The following is a 21,320-nucleotide window of genomic DNA, read 5'->3' as shown; positions in this document are numbered from 1 at the left end:
TTAGTCGGGAGAGACGTAAAAAGAAAATATATGCTGTTGCAAGGTGATGATATATAAGAGAGGACCAGAAATTTCCCAACTTTGATGATATAGATAGGACAAAAAGAAGACAACCCCTAAGCTTTTAAACTATGCAACTTTCTCATATCAGACAGCCCCCTATTCAACTTTTATCTCTAACCTCTAACCAATCTATCAAAAAGGAAACCAAAAAAGAATCCTGAGAAGCACCCTAACCATAGCAGGATACACATGTTCAAGGACTTGAAACAATGCATCTTATTTGCGGTCGACATTTCTTTTCGAAGCAAGATGGAAGAATGCAACTGGACTCTTCATCACCTTTTCAAATCCACCATGCCAATCTAAAACTCCCCTCCCCCCCCCCCATTCCCCCCCCCAAACAAAATGAGAGATCTCAGCCACAGTTAACGGTGACTCATTAAGATTATGCATCCATGTCGCCTTCCATCAACAGGTGGCCTGAAACCAGCATCATCATCATTCTCACTCGCTCATGTGGTGGCCAGGCCACGAAAATGCCTTCCGCTCTGGATGCTACACAAGGAAATGGAAACCATAGTTAACTGTTAATTCCACACCAAAAACAAACTAACAAACAGAAACTAATCCAAACAAGTTCAGTCACCTTCTGGTAAAATTCAGCAATTTCCTCGGGTGTCAGTGGTTCTTCATCTGCATTTATATCCCACCCAAGACTTTCCAAAAAGGTAGCTTCCTCCTCGCATGGAGAAGGAACAAAATCTGAAATTATCTCGTCAACATTTTTTGGAACCGATGCTGTCATAACAGAATCTGGAGATGAACCAACTTCTCCACCGACGGCAGGAGATGCAGTCATGGAGACAGCTGCAGTAGGGCCCAACGATAAATTCTCATCTCCACCATCATTAACGCACTTTAGAAGAACATGGTCAGAAGACAAACTAAGAGATCCGGCAATAACAGGGTCTGAAGATGCAGTCTCATTTTCACTGTTAAGAAGATACTTGTTGGGCCCCTCAGAGGCAACATTTTTATCTCCAGTGGCATCACTGTCGCTCATCTTCACTGTTAACCTTTTCTGACTAAGCTCAGGTGGATCCAGTGAAGATTTCTGTCGTATAATATTGAAAAAATCATTACGATTCTGAGCTTGAGTGTTGGGTCTTTTTTCTCCATAGCAAGTCTGAGTAGAGGGTGAAACACCTTTGTTGTCAAGTTTTTGCTTTGGATTGACAGTGCTTTTTGGTGAAAAGGTTATAACCTGAAGATTGCCTGCCTGAGATGTTTTCACAATATCTGACCTAGCAGGTGCATGGACAGTTTGGGATGATGACTGGAGCCCGGTCTTCGATGAAACACAGGATTCCCCACTTCTTGTTCCTCTAACTTTAGATTTCTCCAACGAATTGTGAGCCTGAACAAAAAAATCATCAGAAACTTATGTGCACAAGCAGAACCAAATTGGTAGCTGATCACTTTATATTAGGTTCCAATGGAACATTCCATTACATGTTTCCAATTATCACTCATTGCTTACAGCTTAACAAGATATACACATAACAGACAACACTTATCTTCATGTCCTACTAAGAATTTTCATCAAGCTAACAGAGCAATCATGCAAAATTCAAAGAATTTTAAATTAGCTGATGACATAAACCAGTGAAATTCTTGATCTGGAGCAAGTTGCCTATTGTTACACTCTGAAACAACTTTACACCAAGAAAATCCATATGGTGTGTCAATATCTCTTAAAAAAATCAATGTCAATATTTCTCGATCACTTATATACTTATTTAAACATAAATCAAATCAAACCAATTCATCTATGTATGAATGAAGTAAAAACTCCTTGAAACATTTTAATTCATGCAAGAACAACATTCAAAACTTGATCTCCTAATTTTCCTCTATTGGAAAAAAAAACAATTCAACAATCATACTAAATAGGAATCTCCCAGAAACCTCAACATCAAAGAAACAATCTTAGTACTCATCATAAAGCATTTTCAATCACTTTACATTAAACACTTCATATGCCATGGATACTTGTAAAATAACATAAGTATTTTCTTCAAGAAAACCATGTATGAAATATAAACTAATGAATCATTCTAATTCATGATAACAATTCTTATGAGATATGTAAAATCATTAAACAACAGTCTTATGCAACATAGCTCAAACATGCACAAATACCAAGTGAAATCCAGTAATGGTCGGACATCCAATGGTGCATGCCGAACAGCGGATGAAGATACATTATTTCATCGGATAGATCCTATATCCCCCAACAACATAGAGAGGATGCATATTATACTCACAATAGCGGATGATTAAACTTAGTTAATGACTGGCACCAAAAATATCATATTAATTACATCTAAGATTGATTGATTAATCACAAAATTCACAACATCAAATAAAACCCCTTAAATTCACTAGAGCAAGAGATGGAGGGGTACTGAGCCCACTACCCCCAGGATTGGCCTGAACCTGAGCTGAGCCAACTTAATTCTTAGTAACCAACTTGAACCAGAACCATTAAAAATCTGGTATAAACTGGACTGAAATCATACAAATCCAGCTTGAGCCAACATGAATCAGTTTGGAGAAAATATGAAATGGTCCTAACATGGCCAGAACCAATCGAGAAGCACCCTAGACCGCCTTCAACCGGCCAGAACCAACATAGTTCTGATAATGCTAGATTGGTAAGCCTGCACATATTGGGATGGCCGCATTGAGCTGTGGCCCGTTGGGTTGCAACAGCCAAGCTGCACTGGGCCAATACGTCACATCGCGCCACTGAGCCACTAGGTTGCTAGGCTATGCTGGGCCAGAGGGCTGCTAGTTCATTCCAAGACTTTATGTGTTGATGGACATTGACATTAACACGAGATAAAGTTGCGAAGAAATGCAACAAGGAGGTACTTCTAGACTTTTTGTAATTTTGATCTCATTAGCTCACTGACTATCATGCTCCTCCAAAATACTGGATGCGATATGGTGCTAATAGGAAAGTTTGAGCCATCCTCCTAAACTCGTCCTGGACCTACAAAAAAGCTCCATATTTGTAGGAGCTTTAGTTCAATCAAAAGAAGAATTCAATCATCCAATTAGCTTTTAGCTTCTTAGGCAAGTCCCTCTTTAGCCTAAGCTTGACTTGGTTAAGAACATCTTTATAAGGTTGACATCAGATGGATTGCCAACTAAGATTTTGGCAATCTACCTTCTTTGTGTGATCTAACTAAGACCTTGTTGATGGAAAAGGCCAAATGCACATGCAGACTCATTCCCTGTTTAAAAAAGTAGAAAATAATACTTTGACATACTAACTGGGTTATGATTTGACCGTTTATCTCGTTGTCTCATATTCTGCACTGATGATTTAATCTCTCTTGGAAACCCTTCACCACCCCCACCAAGCATTTCAGCAAGAGTCGCCGAAGGTGAAGAATAATAATACCAAGAGCTTTTTCAAAAAAAAAAAAAAACAATGCCATAATTTGGAAAAGTTTAGTAATCAAGTCTATAACCTATCAGCATCAACTGAGTCATCCTCCATCTATATCCTACCAACAATTGTTTAAATTGTTCATTTTCTTGATTTGGTTCAACAAATACTTGAGCAATTAATGTCACCATTATGTGTCTCCTATATCGATGCAGGATGAATCAATGAAAGAGTGGTACATAGAGGATACGAAATATGTTACGTAAAGTAAAATAATATTGGAAGATAAAAGATACGAAAATAAGTTATTAGAGAAGAAAATACATCGATCCAATGTGGGGAGAGTATTTGAATCAAAAATGAAAAAAAGATATCCATTAAATCATAGCTTTTGAACCTAATAGGCTAATAACCACAAACCAACTCCATAACAGTACTGCCTAATCACAAAAGGGCTTCCAAGAGGCAAGAAGTCTATAATTGACTCCTAATCTCCATTACACTATTTGGCTAAAATTAATTCATAAATCATTTTCATGTCAAAATAAGACCAAGCTTACTAAGAATATTTCCTAATACTAAACTGATATAATACTCCTATCTCACTCAGGTACAACCCAAAATAAATGAAAAACATAATATTTATTCTGCTAAACTACAAAAACAACATTTTGAACCTTAAAAAATTGGAAGCTAAGAAATGCCATGAGATATGAATTGTTCTAACTTCTAGGATCATTGAACTATGAGATCTATGCAAAAAAGTTATGCCTTCTGGAAGATCACTAGTAAATATTTTATTACACAAAATTCCTACCATTTGATAGACATTTATAATGTATATTCTCCATAAGGAAATACTAAAATCAAATCAGAAAATAATATTATAAGCATGGAAAAGAAACTGTCCTAAGAGGAATGTTGCTCCTACAAGAAGCTCAATAAGTCATATTGGGAGCTTGGGACTAACAGGCGCAGAATGTGAATATTTACAGTAAAACAGGTTTAGATGAATCTAGACAAACAGAAATTCCTGTACATCCACAGAATTTACCAAGCACAGAAATACAAAGAAAAAAATAATTTGATGAGCAATTTTTTTGAGTATATTACCAAAAAGAAAGAATCAAGAACATGGTATCCATATATTTTTTTGTAAATAAGAAAAATAAATATCAGCTGATACAGATCTGTGGATGACCAAACTGAGACAAGAATCAGTTTAGTAGATGACCGATCATTTGGATATAAGTGAAAGTCAATTCCAGTCTAATCTCTATCAGCTGAAGATCTTTATCCAGTTATGGGTCCTTCCAATTCCAGTTCTAGATGCATCATCTGGCTCCGCAATTTAGGTTTATATTATTTAACAGGTCAAATTTGGGCTGTTGCCAGATAAGTTACTGCAGCATAAACATTGGAGCAGTGACACCATCATAATGTTCTCCTTTTTTCCCAGTTAAGCCCTAGGGTAAGTAAAAAGGGGATCGGTTGAGTATAAGATAAGGAGGTGTATCGGTGTACATCATTATCCCACTATCCCTGCAAGGAACAAAGACTTGCAGTTCACACATTTTCCCTCTTGATTCATGTTTTTCTTATCTTTTTTTCCTTGTTCACCCTTTAGTAACCATCTAGAACGTTTTCCTCCTCTCTCAATATAGAGGCCATCTTTTGCTGTTTGCTTATTACAGCAATAACACACTTTTAAGTGATCAAATGTAATCCTTCAACAATAGTCTCTCTTGTTTCTGATCATCCTAAGACCAACATTCAAATGCAATATACAGTTAGCAGTATTGCCTCGTTTGAAAACAACAGGGTGACAGATGACGTGTTTCAAAATAGAGTACCCCCATCCAATGAAAAGAAGAGACAAACAGGAGCTATCAAACTAATCAATATAGTCTAAACAGTTTTTTTTTTCATTCAAATGCATAAGCCATTCAAATTCAAACCAGGATTATGTAAACAAATGACTATACATAATACATGATGCCTTTAATATGAACAAAAAAAAAAACCTTTTATCACTCAAATACATACACCATATATACATCAAGCAGACTGAACCTGACAGAGGAGTATGGCTTTCATATCCCAATATACAAAATAGTTGCAGTGAATATAATGTTTCTTAACTTAGCAAAGGCTTGACAAGCAGGACGTCTGGGATTCTAATTGACATTAATCATCTCTCATGCTTTTCAGAGCAATATCAGTTGCTTGGTATTATATATATAGATAGTCATTTTTAAAAAAGATTATTTAGTTGCTAACAAGTTGAAACTTAATTACTAAATTAATTTTAAAAAATGTGAATAACCTTTAAGCCCTACTCATGCCACCTAATAAAGAAATAGTAAGTTGGATGAGATCATGATGAGATCGACAAAAACTAAGCACTTATATTAGTGTGTGTGTGTGTGTGTGTGTGTGTGTGTCTAGATGATACATCAAAATGCTTAAATATTGTTTAGAAGGATGTATAATGACTGAAATAAGCTACATATATTGTCCCCATGAGCATTTAAATAAGCCATGTGTTGCATGTGCTAATAAGAGGCTAACAGAATATACCGAGCTTTTAGGCGTCGAAGGTGTTATGGGTATTAGCTTGGTGTACTGTAAACGAGTGAACTCCTCCACCTTCTGGGTACCAACAGATGCCTGCAGCAAAAAGATCAAGAAAGATACATCAATTTTGTCCATGTTTTCTTAAAGTAAGCAAAGAATGACACTAATAATTACCTGTGATGGAGTACGAGCATTCGACGGTGCTTGAACCAGTGCCTCAGCCATGTTTAACCTGGTACTGCTGCTTAGAGCAGTAGATGTGGCAGATGAGGTTGCAGGTCCATTGCCTCCAACTCTGACAGGAACTTCTGCCAAGGCTGATGTCCAACCATCACCCCTGATACCCGCTGATGTGGTTCGAGAAAGATTATTTAATGCTGTAGTAAGACCAAGAGAAGACACCCTGGCAACATCCGACTGTCTGTCATCGGCTCCAAGAATTGGAAATTCTTTTTCAAAGGACTGTGTATTGACGTGCATAGTGATTGTCCCGGGTATTATACCATTACTCAAATTGCTACTTGAGTTTTTAGACGAAGCCTCACTCTTCCTTCCATAGAATGAGGGGTTGCGTCTTAGAGTGTCTCTTTCATTTTTTGCATCAGTATAATTAGAGGATCCATTTTCTACCAAATATGACCTATTTCTTTCACGCTGATCACGTTCCTTTTCTCGATCTTTATCACGATGATTCCTACCAAAACTATTATATGACCGTAAACTAGAAGTGTTCACTCTATCATGAGTCGAGGAACTATTGCTGCTCACGCTCCTGCGAAAGGAAGATAAGCTTCCATCTGAAAATGCCGAAGAACGGGAAGCATCAAGGTCACAAGCACTTAGCGAAGATCTGTTTCTTGATGGATGCCTAGCTCCACGCTCGTCTAAAACAACAAAGATATCACCCATGTTGAATTTACAAGACTAGTCATGTAGAAAACAATGACAAATCTACAAGAAAGTAAATGGATGTCAAGAGCACTTGATAATTACCCGAATGCAATGAAGATCGACTTCTGTGGTTCGAATTGCCACTTGCACTTGCGCTGCCGGTAGAGCCTTTATACCATTCAGGCGCAAGCGTGGGCTCGCCTCGCTCCATCGTCGAGTCAGGCCATGCTCTGATGACAAAAAGCCACAGAACCCATCTTCCCAATCCTTCCTATGCCATCAAACCCTACTGAATCGAGAACAAACAGGTTGTTTCAAGGATGACAGAACCCGGCATTCACTCGGGACGCCGAAGCCCTTCGATATCTATCTCCGACACACAACCGAGTGAATCACGACATCAACCAATCATCCAAGCGACAGAACCAAAATCAGTCCGCCAGTCGAACAAAGCGGCAGGAGGGCAAGCAGCAAGCGATCAAGAAACCGCCAAAAAGCAATCCCCAGACGCCAGGAAGCGAAGGGAGGAGCCAATGCGCGTCGGAAGGCAAGGATTCCCGCGAGGCCGAACCCAAGATCAGAACCCTAGAATCGGTTCGGCGGAGGGAGGGAGCGAGAGATCCAACCAAGTAATGCAATCTATTTATCTACATCAAACCCTAGAGCACAAATTGAGGAGATTCGAAGTGTCCTTACGGCGAGGGGGAACGGAGTCCGTCTCCTGCTCCAATTCTCCTTCTTCTCTTCCTCCTCCTCCTCTTCTCTCTTCTCTCTCTCTCTCTCTCTCTCTCTCTCTCTCCTCCCGTAATCTTTATCTCTATCTATTGCGGTTATGTGATATATTTTGGTTGCTATTTCTTTTCTATTGGGAGTTCAGTTGGGGACGGTTCTGCTTCCTGTGTGTGGAGGGAAATAGAGGGAGAGAGAGGAGGAGACTCCTCTCTGTGTTTTGTTCTATCCGAGAAGAAATGGACGTGAAATTATAGGGGAAGGGATGAAATTGGGGAGAATTGGGGAAATCGTCAAAGGGGAGAGTTTATTTGATGTGTTCACTTATCCTTCCAAATTCGATCACGAAATCGAGGAATGCTTTTTTTCTTTTTCTCCTTCTGAGGTGGGAGATATTCGAGACTCTTCCAGAATTTTCTTTTCGGTTATAAATGGTTGATAATTTCTTATCTCAATTTTTTTACGAGATTGAATTTTGATAGAGTCACTGATCATATTAGTTTTGTTTTTCTGAAAAGAAATCTATGAGATCGATTTTCATGTTTTTTTTTTCTTTCAAATGTATATATATATATATATATATATATATATATATATATATATATAATTATCTTAAAAAAAATAATTTATGAGGTTTTCTTATAACTTATTATATAATATATAATAGCCATTATTAGATTATTGTTTTGTTTAGTCAAAATGGAAAAGTCAGCTGGAGAAAAAAAAAAACAAGTAATAAAAAAAGGAAGTTGAGGAGATTCTGATTTCTTGCTATTTATGATTTATGTACCCATCAAAATCAATATCCATAGCTACAAGGGGAAGGGGGACTAATTCTTTGGGACTTTTAGGATGGATACATAAGATTTTTCCACTGAATCAAATAATAATAATTATTATTATTATATATTTTCTCTCGCATGAAAATAAGAAATGAAAATGTCAAAATGGATAATGATTTTATTTTTTATATTTTTCTGATACAACCAAATTCAAGCTTCGTCTTATCCCAAATCAAGATAATAATATTGCCAAATTAAGAATCAAGGTTGGGGTTAAAATTGAAGTTGACCTGAAGCTAATCCTTCCTTGAAGATTAAGGATTTGAATCGAACGAGTTGAACAAAAGATGTAGAATTGTTCAAAGTCAACAACATATCTGTCAAGAAAATTGTAAGCTTATTCACGAGCACTCGAACACTCCCCAAGTAACCTTCCAGGCATCGGTGGAGAAACTCCCAACAGGCCACCTATCATATACAAGCATCTGTTACAGAGTCGATGAATTCAGAAACCATACATCTCTAGAGTGGTTCAATCTGTGGTAATCGTGAGATCGCTACAAGTAATCTTTAAAGGTGGCATTTTGACAATTGTTAGATCACCACAAGTAATTTAAATATTGATTTGGTGATAATTTACTAGATTCACTTACTAGGGGTTTAAAATCTTAACTGATACATTTCACACATTAAACAAACAATGATAGATGTATCAAACTAACTTATAAAGAATAAAAGTTCGAAACCTTATCCAACATAATATTAATAATAAAATATATTATGAATAGTCTGATAATGAAATATATTATGATTAGTCTCATAGTAATATACCAACCCTCTTACCAAAAGTTGGAGAATTCAGAGGATTCAAATTTTCATCCAACATAAAAAAATGTATCAATTAATTTGGCTCATAAAATTCTGAACTCAAAACTTATTTTCATCATTTATCATTTGTTGAAAAAATCGTACTGAAGCAGAATATGTAATAATAAGCATCCATTTGAGTATATTATAGGAATACTGGTATGAAAGAAAAAAACTCTGTAGATCAGAGCTGGAAACAATTGACACATCATGATTCAGCATAGAAGAACAAAGGTAGATAAAGAATATTGACTTTAAAGTGAAGGAACAACTGAGAAACTATTCTGGTAGTAAAAGATAAAATACAACACAAAAGTTCCTAAAATGCATCGAGTACCACAACCAGCACAAACAAAGCAGTAATTCTCTGCTGGACATTTGCACTCTACTGACTCACCAACTAGATGCCCTTTGGATCATCTCTTTTACCAAATGATAAAACTTATGCAAAAGTGTATTTCATTGCTATGCCACTACACTATACGCTAAAATCCAAAAAGAAAAAAGGCCAAACACTTGATGACTTACAGAGCACCCTTGATAGCTCTAAATGAGAAAATACAAGAAATGAGTCGGAAACCAGAAAGCATCTGAGCCAGCTGTTCCGTGCGAGACCAGCTTCTAATCTGAATCTTCATACACTTCATTATCAGAAAACTCATCCAGAGATCTCATATCAAGTTGATAGCGCAATATGCCACCAATGCCACCGAAACCTCTGCAGAACTGTGAACCCTCTTGAGATTTGTTGGTAACAAACTCGAGCGTGCAACCAAATCGTTTGTATTCGGTAGCAAACCACTCCAGCAGAGATATTTTCTCCTGCACCTCCAGTTCGGCATTGTTAGCTGCATCGCGGAAATGATTCTGATCAGTTTCTTGGTCCTTGTTCAAATGTTTTATGATGATTTCCCCATTAACACTGTTCTTAAGCACATATCTATTAATATCCAGATTTTCCCAAACAATTAAGGTCTCCACAGCACCCATCTCAAGAGCTTTTAAAGTGTCATCAACACTGAAGACATATTTCCCCGTGTCTTGGCTTATTTCCTCAAAGTACTTCCCTATTAATCGTTTTTCCTGTATGAACTTCACATTAGACAAAATTTCCGCTGACAACTCAATTGCCTGATTGAAGCCATTCTCACCTCCATAGGAAACATCAACTACATTGAGTATCTTGGCCTGGAGTCGCTGATCAAACATGTCAGACTGACTCAACTCAGTTTTAAAATCAGCAGAACCAGCCAGAATCAATCCAGCTACATTTGGCTGACTTGTGGTAGGATTTATGAAGAATTGGGTGGCAAGTTCAGCTGTCTTACGAACATAATTGTGACGTTTCTCCATCCGAAGCCGAGCAAATCGAAGTGCCGATTGTCCTCCTCGACCATGCTTTTTTGGAAGATCAACAGTAAATTTGTGAAGTACCTCACGTGTATTGCCACTTAATGTGCCAAAAAGTGCTCCATTTCCGTCCATCACTATGAAACCAAACTTGTCATCAGATTCCAGAAGTTCATTCAAAGCCTCAGTATGGAACTTGTTATCACAAAGATAAAGTGATGCATTAATCGGCTTGAAAGGCTCGAAATCAATGGTCACCTTCTTTTCTTTTCCATCCTCGGTGACAATGGTTCCAGTGTAAAGAACCAGACCATTTGGAGGAACCTTGTTATATAGCTTCAGCCTCTGCTGAGCAGATGTTATGGCTGCTAACACAGACTGCCGATTGACTCTACTTTTGATGTTTGAAGCAGTTCCGTATTCATCACCCAACATTTTAGCAACTCGAGAAACTTGATCACGAGGTGGCATTATGAGAGATATCATGCTTGTGCCATTACCTCTAGCAGATTCCAAGGCCTTGATTAGTTTCTTAATCTTCCATATCTCAATATTCTTATCAGTTTCATGACCATCTGCCATTTTGATTAAGCGTCCAGAAAACCAGAGTGATGGACTGAATACCTGTCAGAATCAATTAAACATACAATAAGAATGAAGAAATAAATGAAGACTATTAGAGAACGAACGAAACAAAAAAGTAATTAGTATGAATTCAAAGTGAAGTCTGAACAATTAACTGATAAACAAATTACCATGAAGAATAAGAACACTGCACAAACAACGGAATTAGTGGCAACATATCACAAAATATGGTAAAAGAAACTCACCCACAAACATAACAATATCTGGAAGGGTCATGATCATACCCATGGTGATATATCTGATCTCTTAATCATTATGTTCAAGAAAACAGTTCAAACAGCACAGGAGATTCTGCACATTTCTATGAAAGATTTCAAACCGGAGTCTAACACACTAATAGACCAACTAAGCATTAAACTCTCTCTCTCTCTCTCTCTTTCTCTCATGACAAAATGCTGTTTTTAAAATGACACTGTAGATATTTAAATTGGTGATATACAGTGTAATTAGATTGTGTTAGCAGCTTTAACCTTCATGGTCGACAGTACATATAAGGAGGTTCCACAACAACAACAAAGTTATAAGTCTCAACTATTTAGGGTTGGCTACTTAGATCTTTTGCCGTCATTGAGATCTGTAAAAAGCCAAGGAAGTTCCAAATATTGCAAATGTTACCCATAACAGAGCGTTATTAGACCAACATATATATTGACCAGCACAAAATGCTATGCCTGGATACACCAAAAAACAGTCACTAGAATTAATGTCAATACCGACCAGTACAGCAGGTACACTAGAATGAAATCGTACTACAGTATGATTGTTATATTATGATATCTGAAACTATGATGAATGATTCACTGGCCAATAGCTACCGTAGGTACCATAGTAAGATATAAAGATTCAGGAGAGGCATACCAATAACTTGCTAAGAAGATTGTCACTACCTTAATCCCAAACATAAAATAAAACATTATTTATATCGCAAACCATCGAATCATACCATTGTCTGTGTTGAGACAATATATTCATAACCCCAACGACCACTCACCGGTTTCATAACTATTTCCCAAATGATAAACGATGTAAGAGCAAGCTGAAATCAGGTGCAAATTCATGGCAGAGAAAGGGCATGTTCGCCTGATCTTCATGATATTGTTAAAGTATGCTTAACCCAAGAAGTTGTGCCCATTTGTTTTTAAAAATTAAAGTGGTAAACAATGAACCAATCTATATTAGGATTGACAAAGGTCACATTCAAAACGGATTTAGTATATCTCAAGAGAATCACCACCATGAAAGTCACTAAACCATTGTTCTTAAAAAACATCACCAAGGAAATGTTTTGTCGTTCCAGACAATCACACTTTTCATAAAATGTTTCTTTCTTTTGATAAGCACATTCTAATGCTAGAAACAGTATTTCCTTCTTAGTTGCTCTTCAAAACTTCAACGATAGATTTATATAATTAGTGTAACACCTCCAGTTTAGTCTGACACTGAAAGTTGGAGAATAATTAAATAAGCTCATCAAGTTAACAGATTGGTTAAGGATAATAGGTTCATCAAGTTAACAGATTGGTTATAGGATAATAGGTAAACAGGTCAAGGGTCATCGAGTGACCAGTATTGATATGATGAGAGGTCCTAGTAGAAAAGAGAGACTCATGAATAGGACTAAAGGTACATCACAAAGTGAAACCACCATTGGACTGGACCTTTCATGCACCATACTGGTGTTTGATTATGGGTTATACTTGAGCTTGAACAATGACATCAAACCCTTACGCTGGAGAGATCCACATTACAAGTGGGTAAATGACAATTAAGCCAGCAGTCATTGTGCGTCGAAGGCAATGACAACAGGAAACATACAACCCATGATGCTTCAAGGAGTAATTAACATAGACTGATAACAAAATTTGCCGACATGTCAAGCTATCATCGGGCTAGCATTCACAAACATTCAACGTCACTTATCTTCATGATCAGAATTTTAATTGGGTGAAACATCTTGGATCCATGAGATATCACCAGGCCAAAGGTTCAAAATGATTTCCTCTAGCAGTTCAAAAAAACAGTTGCTTAAGACATACATATCAGAGCAAACAAGAAAAATAAATAAATCTCACCGCAAAGATAGGAGAAAACAGGACCAGAGACAGCAAGTTCTCATAACAACGATGTCCATAAGTACTTAGCGAATCATAAGGATAATAACATACCACAAACAAGACGTTTTATCTTAAAACACCAAACTTCATGCCCCTAAGGTAAAGCCTGCGACTGACGCAAATCTAGAGAAAAAAAAAAGTCCTCATTTTTCACGGCAAAATCCACAAAAAAAGTTGGACCATTCAGCGCCGCGGATAATAAAACAATCCCAAACCCCACAAACCAAATAACCATCACAACTAAAAAGATCCGTATTTGTCGACGTCAGTTTTTTCTATCCTTGTTGCCATAAAGAATTGCAAAGAGCAACCAAAACCCTAGAAGACGAAATAGGGGAGATTCAGGCCACAACATCGCCTCTAAAGTCAAGTTCCACAAATCCAAGCTTCTGTCGGCTATAAACATAATCCAACAACCAACAAAACTTCTCCAAAAAGAACGAGTTACACATGTCGACAAAGATTGAATCGAAATTGAAAGAAGAAAAAGGGAATAAATCGAAATTAAAGAGAAGACACCGAAGAACAGGTTGCCGAGGAGACTATTACCGGAGGGAGATGCTTACTTGACCGCTGACTAAGCGAGGGTTTCCCTTTCCCTCCTCTCCTCTCACGCCGCCGGATCCGACAAGAGGATGAGAAAAAGCGTATCTTGTCTCGTTCTTCTCCCCTTTCCGCCGCGTCTTTTAGCGCCTACTGGGACATCGAATTTTCCAAAATACCCCTGGAGCTTGACAATATAATAACATCCACCTATTGTAGCGTCTTTTACGTATATATCCTTTCACAGTTGAGAACTTGCATATTTGCCTCTCCTCTCCCTGTTTAATCCCTTGCACCTGTATGTCATTCTCCTTGGCATCCCCCCATGAATTAAAGGACAAATTCGTCAAACAAAAAAAATCTTATTTTTCCTTTTTTTTTCCCACGTAGCATGCCTATTTCTCCCTATTTTTTTTTTTAAATAATTACCCTAGCTCCCGTCAAGTCGACCCACCTTACTACCCTAGGGTCATATCCTGACCCTCCCATTTTTAAAAATGCTAGATGTGTCACGAGATTCAACGAATGATGGATGTTTATCGTTTCTAAGCTTAAACACGTGTCGTCATAATCCACCACCCCTGAGATTTCATAAGCAAAGGCGACATTCGGGGTATTTGAAAGCCGCCCTACCATTCCTCTGGTAATTAATAGATTTGCTTCTCCATTCTGTCATGTGTCATATCCACGGGTTAGTATAGAGAGTTGTATATTGCGGTAAAAATCTCCTACCGTCATCATAGTATCTGGTACAACATAGACCAGTTGACTTCCTCTGGTCAAGTCTACTTCCATGGTAGCAATGATGGACCTATCATCGGCCCATCTGTTGTCCCGGAACACTAATAGTGCTAGTGTCCCTTCTTCCTGCCTTTGGAGTGTCTGAATCCTTGTTTGTAGGATTCCAAGATGAATATATCTCATCCCGCTCCTAATTAGTTGGTCAAAGATTTGTTCTTGTATGAAGGCCCTGTCTTCTTGGTTATTGGTGACCAACATAGCTTCTTCCGATCGATGCGTGTAAACCCTGTGGTGTGCATCGTCCCTCCTTGAGTGATGCGTGTAAACAAGTCCACTCAGAACAAACCATCTAGAGTCCGATGGATGGCCTTTGTAGACTACATCATTGGAAGCGGCGTTGAAATCAAATTTGAGCACATCGAAGGAGATAGTAACATTCTAGCCGACTCTTTATCTCGACTAATAAATATTTTGGTTGCAGGATGGCCGAACGAATCATTACTCCTTCTCCTAGAAGCCACTCAGGAGGTTCAAGCCAAACCAAACCTCAGGGCCACTGCACACCTGAATCAACTAATAAACCAGGCGACCTCCTCCTGCAATACCAACAAGAAATGGATAAGCTCAAAGCCAAGACACGTGAAGGACTCACATTTGATGAAATGGGACTATCTGAAAGAAGACTTGGAGCAATTCAAAAGGAAGCCTCCCTACAAGCATGTGAAGCATTACAGCAATTCATGGACATCCACCTAATCAAGACTAAAGAATATCAAAGAAGGAGCGGTGGAAAAGACAACTGGTACAAGGACTGGTTACCAGTTGTCCTCCAGCAGCAACAACAACTGGAGAAGGCTTTATCTCTGGCAAAAGACGTCTCACAAAGGACAACTAGCTTTAGCCTTTAGAGGTCCTGCAACAGCTGGAGCATCTACTTTTCTTAGCCGCCAAGTAAAAACAAGTTGCGTGGGGTAGAGCACCTGTTTTTCTTAGCTGTCAAACGAGTTGAGCCCCGGGGAGCCGCTCGTAGTGTCATCAATAATTGTACTAAGGAATATCCTTTCCTTCAGTAGGAAGTCTAGAAATATATTAGAAGAAGAGATAAGAATTGGTAGAGCACCTGTTTTTCTTAGCTGTCAAACGAGTTGAGCCCCGGGGAGCCGCTCGTAGTGTCATCAATAATTGTACTAAGGAATATCCTTTCCTTTAGTAGGAAGTCTAGAAATATATTAGAAGAAGAGATAAGAATGCGATGGGGCCCAATGAGTACCCGGTTCTATCCTCTTCCTCTATATATTCTATAGCTTAGTCTCTTGCAAGGTATCGGTCGAAAAAACCAGAGTCTTACTTGAGAAGAAGTCTAAGTCCAATCCTTTCTAAGCATTTTAAGCTTTCTATAGTTCTTTGTGCTTATCATTTCTTACAAATCATTGGTCGTTTGCCGCTTCCGTTTCTTTTGGTATCAGAGCTAGTTTGTATGCTATTTTGATATAGTTTCCCACCAAACTATCATGGCATTTATGCTAAAATATGCTTGATAATGATATCTCTTACAATCTAAACCTGTGAGGAGCCCGAGAAAGGCAATCTGGTCAGGGAACCTCAGTAAGACCTTTGACGCAAGCCCTCAGGGTTAAGAACGTAAGTAGATCCAAAACAATGCATATTTAGTATATGTCTAAACTTTGGGAAGAAGCTATTCAAAAGTGGTATACAGATTCGCATAAGGGCTCTACCAGGTAGAAGTTATTCCACAGCAGAAATCAGAGGGAGAGACTGGATGATTAGACCGACGCAAGTCTCAATCCCCATGCAACCTGCTGAGCTCAGGAGTAGGAACCTAATTGACGGAAGGATTTCGATCAGTTTTGATAATTATAGCAATGATGATACCAAAAGTAGACTCTGGTCATTGGGGAATTGACCGAAAGAAGGCATAGGAGACCTTTTTTGAGTTGCTATATTTGAACAGTCTGATACCAAAAGAAACGGAAGCGGCAAACGACCAATGATTTGTAAGAAATGATAAGCACAAAGAACTATAGAAAGCTTAAAATGCTTACAAAGGATTGGACTTAGACTTCTTCTCAAGTAAGACTCTGGTTTTTCGACCGATGCCTTGCAAGAGACTAAGCTAGAGAATATATAGAGGAAGAGGATAGAACCGGGTACTCATTGGGCCCCATCGCATTCTTATCTCTTCTTCTAATATATTTCTAGACTTCCTACTGAAGGAAAGGATATTCCTTAGTACAATTATTGATGACACTACGAGCGGCTCCCCGGGGCTCAACTCGTTTGACAGCTAAGAAAAACAGGTGCTCTACCCCACGCAACTTGTTTTTACTTGGCGGCTAAGAAAAGTAGATGCTCCAGCTGTTGCAGGACCTCTAAAGGCTAAAGCTAGTTGTCCTTTGTGAGACGTCTTTTGCCAGAGATAGAGCCTTCTCTAGTTGTTGTTGCTGCTGGAGGACAACTGGTAACCAGTCCTTGTACCAGTTGTCTTTTCCACCGCTCCTTCTTTGATATTCTTTAGTCTTGATTAGGTGGATGTCCATGAATTGCTGTAATGCTTCACATGCTTGTAGGGAGGCTTCCTTTTGAATTGCTCCAAGTCTTCTTTCAGATAGTCCCATTTCATCAAATGTGAGTCCTTCACGTGTCTTGGCTCTGAGCTTATCCATTTCTTGTTGGTATTGCAGGAGGAGGTCGCCTGGTTTATTAGTTGATTCAGGTGTGCAGTGGCCCTGAGGTTTGGTTTGGCTTGAACCTCCTGAGTGGCTTCTAGAAGAAGGAGTAATGATTCGTTCGGCCATCCTGCAACCAAAATATTTATTAGTCGAGATAAAGAGTCGGCTAGAATGTTACTATCTCCTTCGATGTGCTCAAATTTGATTTCAACGCCGCTTCCAGTGATGTAGTCTACAAAGGCCATCCATTGGACTCTAGATGGTTTGTTCTGAGTGGACTTGTTGAAAAAGCTTATTATTGCTTGACAGTCAGTTCTGATCATAATTTCCTTTTTATCAAGAAAGTAAATCTTCAATGCCTCTAGGGTTTTCATGACTGCATGCATCTCAGCGTCTATAGTGGACTTGATTGGGTTGTACTTTCCGCTGGCGTAGGCACATACCTTCTCAGTTTTTCTGGGATCGTATTTTTGTTTTTTCCATTTGCAAATACCTCCCCATCCTTCCATGCATCCGTCTGTTTCAAGTATTATAAAACAGTCTTCAGGAGGTACCTCTAGATCAGGGAGATTTTGTACCAGGCTCTTAATCTTTCTGATTAATTTCCAATCTTGCTCATTCAGCCTTTTCTCGCCAGTGGGGCTTGTTTTTGAATATAATGGGCCTAGAAGCCTGCCCAGGTTGGGTATATAGCTTCTTGCATAGTTTAGAATTCTCAGCCATGATCTGAGGCCTTTCTTGGTAGTAAGGTCTTCTTCCTGATATTCTGTGATTCTTTTAATAATATGGGGCTGTAACTTGATTTTGGAGTTCCCCAAGACTGCTCCAAGAAATTCAATCTCCTTTACTGCAATTTTCATTTTCGTTGGGCTTAAGACAAGGCCGTTTTCTTGGCATATTTCTAACATTTTAGTGAGGTGTTGCCCATGCTCCTTTTCGTTTTCTGAGAAGACAAGAATATCATCAATGTATACTGCAATGAATTGTTCAGTACCTTTGAAGCAGCTATCCATTTTTCTTTGGAATATAGCAGGGGCATTTTTGAGACCAAATGGCATTGCAAGCCATTCATATAGTCCTTCAGGAACCCAGAATGCAGTCCATTCAATGGAATCAGGGTGCATGGCAACTTGGTGAAAGCCCGATTTTAGGTCAAACTTTGAGTAGATTTTGCTATTGCTGACCTTTTTAAGGATGGTATTGATACCAGGAAGGCTATATTGATCCTTTTCGGTGATGTCGTTGAGCCTTTTGTAATTAAAAACCATCCTTTCCTTCCCCTTTCTTTCAACTCCTGTTATGGGGTCCACCGTGGTTCCTGAATTAACAATTATAGCAGTAGTACGGTGCTTACTTTTGCTTGGTCTGATAACCCCTATTTCCAGTAGTGCTTTTACATGCCTTGAGAAGGCTTCCTTTGCTTGTGGTGTTAAATGTCTAAGGGGTTTGTCCTCCACCACGAAGTCTTGATTCTTAATCTCCAACCTGCAGGTTATCTTGTTCTTTTCCCAATGTTTGAGGGGATCTTCTCCAATATAGCCTTGGGCCTTTAACTGGTCTAGTAGGCTTCCAAACTTGGCCCTTATATCTTCATTGCTTTGCTGAGCTTCTGTAGAATAAAATACTGCCTCCTGGATTTGGATATAGTCATCTTCTTCCAAATCTAGTTCTTCTATTGCTGCAACTGTTGAGATATAGGGCAAAGTATTAATAGTCGTTAAGTTTTTGTAAAACGTAACCGTGTTACCTTCAATCCTAACTCCTCCTTGCATTGCCCTTATAAAATTACATCATATTATCATTTGAATATCATCCCCAAGCTTCATTGAGAACACATAGGTGTAAGGAATCCTGAAAGTGTTGTTCCCAATAGTCATTTTGCCTCCCCTTAATTTTTTGTTCGCTGTCGTTTTGGAGGTGATCCCACTGAAATGCACTACATAAGGGTTTTCTTCTATTGTAGCTTTTGGTACAGCCTTCTCGTCTATGCAACAAGTGGTAGCACCTGTATCTAGTATAGCATTAACTTCAAAAGGGGGAATATTCAGAATTTCCATATGCACCTTTAAGTTGAAGAGCATATTCTTAGATCTTCTTGATCCTCCCGTTTCCTTTGTTTCCATAGAGAGGATTTTCTGAGTTTCTTCCTCCAAGAGAACAAGGGCCTCTTCATTTTCTTCTTCTTCTTCGCTTTCTTCAGTTTTTCTTTTTCCAAGCCTTTGTATTTCTTTCAGGAGATCGGCCTTCTCTAGCCTTAACCGATCTACTTCCAGTACTTCCCCTTCCAATTTGTCATATTTTTCCTTTAGCTCTACCACTTTGTTTTGTAAACGGAGGTTTTCCTGAGCTATGGCTATAGATTGAATATGCATTTCTTCTAGCTCCTTGGCCTTTTGTCGTTCAAATTCAATCGCCATTTTGAGCCTCCTTATTTCTGCTTCGCAATGATTAATAAAGTCTTGTTGTGTTTGAAGCAAGTTTCTAGGTTCATACCTTGGGGGTTCCTCCATCATGACGGGGGTCCTTTTGTCAAAGTAATATATGCTACACATTCCACACGAAGTGATCTTGCATAAGGGACAATGTCTCCTATGCCTTCTTTGCGACGTTCTCTTGCAGCATTTGCACTCTTCCAATCCTGGCGGTAGTTCTGTGTTGATTTCCCATATGTGTCTGCATTCAGCTTGTTCTTGGGAAACTTGTATTCTTGCTCTGTATCCTGTTTTAGGTCCTATCCACCAAGTTCTACTATCTTCTATTAGAGCGAAAATTTTATGGGTGAAGGAGTGAATACCATGCTGTAGATCTTCTATGTCCTCTCCTTCAGAAATTGAATAAATTGCGTCGCTTTGGTTTTCTCCTTCTTGTACAGATAGTATTTCGTATTCATCTGGAATATCCAACTGTTCAAATATAGCAACTCTTTTGATATTCTTTCGGTCATTGGGGCACTCTCTTGCAAAATGCCCTTCTTCTCCACAAAGGTAACACTTACATTTCTTATTTCTTATCAAGTGCTTTCTCTTCTCAATCCTTGCGTGGGATGAGTGAGGTTTACCTTTATAGGTCGTTGATCTTCTTACCCCATATTTTCTTTCAGGTTTGTTGTAGTATCCTGGGATAGGAATTTCACTGCAAAAGGACAGGTCCTTTAATGCTCTTCTAAATGCAGCATCTTTGCATTCAGCTTCTAAGTATTTATAGGAGAAGAGTATTCTCGGGATCACTTCTATAGTGTTTCCCCTATACTTTGCTTCAAATGCCTCTTTGATTCTCTTTCCTAGCTCCCCTGGCATTTTGGACCATAGCTTTTCAGATAATTCAGGGCCCAAGAACATCCTTCCTGTTTTGGATGCCAACCTCATATAATCATTTAAGAATTGAATAATATATTTGAGGTTAGTACAGGATAACCTTTCAAGGTCTCTGTAGGCTTCTTCTTGCGCTGTTGTGGATCCCTGGAATGGATCTTCTAGTATGAAGATCGTCCTTAGTTGTGAGAGGATATTTTGTGTTCCTCCCGTTCCGTCTCCATTGACTAGAAGTAATTGGTATTCTTCTGGATAAGCCATTCGCCATTGGATCCATGCCAATTTTTCAGCTTCCCCGAGCAAATTTTCAATAAACTCCATTTTTGCTAGAGGATCTGTAAATCCTTGTGAAGATACCAAGTTCTTCGTTATTGATTCCCACCTCATAAATACTTCATCAAACATTCCCAATTGGGATGGGATTATAAATATTGCTCCCTGCTGCTGAAAGGCTGAAGGGGGGTTCCAGGCTTCTGAAAAGTTCTTTGCCTTGAACCTTGGTTGTCTTGAATGCCCTTCATATTCTGGCCTTTGGCTTATGGATTCTATATTCACAGCCGGAGGGTAATTTACTGGTCCCATGGTTGAGTCCGCCGGTGGCCTGTAATTTGACACAA

The 21,320-nt window shown here is 38.7% G+C and overlaps 2 protein-coding genes across 5 annotated transcripts; both read right to left on the bottom strand.

Moving 5' to 3' along the window:
• Window positions 1–52: 52 nt before the first annotated feature.
• Window positions 53–7,985, bottom strand: LOC135651902 (uncharacterized). 2 transcript variants are annotated; one of them, XM_065172524.1, is made up of 6 exons: window positions 7,034–7,985; window positions 6,215–6,924; window positions 6,044–6,133; window positions 1,268–1,420; window positions 650–1,189; window positions 53–558 (listed from the first exon to the last, which is right to left on the bottom strand). In XM_065172524.1, exons 1-6 carry the CDS (start codon window positions 7,140–7,142, stop codon window positions 508–510), a joined length of 1,653 nt encoding a protein of 550 aa, XP_065028596.1. In that variant the 5' UTR covers window positions 7,143–7,985; the 3' UTR covers window positions 53–507. The 2 variants fall into 2 exon arrangements, with proteins under 2 accessions (XP_065028596.1, XP_065028595.1); XM_065172523.1 differs by having other exon boundaries at window positions 650–1,420; window positions 7,034–7,983.
• Window positions 7,986–9,544: 1,559 nt separating this feature from the next.
• Window positions 9,545–14,092, bottom strand: LOC103968692 (eukaryotic peptide chain release factor subunit 1-3). 3 transcript variants are annotated; one of them, XM_009381989.3, is made up of 2 exons: window positions 13,985–14,092; window positions 9,545–11,283 (listed from the first exon to the last, which is right to left on the bottom strand). In XM_009381989.3, exon 2 carries the CDS (start codon window positions 11,239–11,241, stop codon window positions 9,931–9,933), a length of 1,311 nt encoding a protein of 436 aa, XP_009380264.2. In that variant the 5' UTR covers window positions 11,242–11,283; window positions 13,985–14,092; the 3' UTR covers window positions 9,545–9,930. The 3 variants fall into 3 exon arrangements, with proteins under 3 accessions (XP_009380264.2, XP_009380263.2, XP_018675565.2); XM_009381988.3 differs by having other exon boundaries at window positions 13,968–14,063; XM_018820020.2 differs by lacking the exon at window positions 13,985–14,092 and adding an exon at window positions 13,377–13,959.
• Between the last annotated feature and the right edge of the window lie 7,228 nt (window positions 14,093–21,320).

The sequence above is a fragment of the Musa acuminata genome, chromosome BXJ3-10, assembly GCF_036884655.1.
Source record: "Musa acuminata AAA Group cultivar baxijiao chromosome BXJ3-10, Cavendish_Baxijiao_AAA, whole genome shotgun sequence".
Classification (NCBI taxonomy): Eukaryota; Viridiplantae; Streptophyta; class Magnoliopsida; order Zingiberales; family Musaceae; genus Musa; species Musa acuminata.
This window is presented reverse-complemented; position numbering and strand designations above follow the sequence as displayed.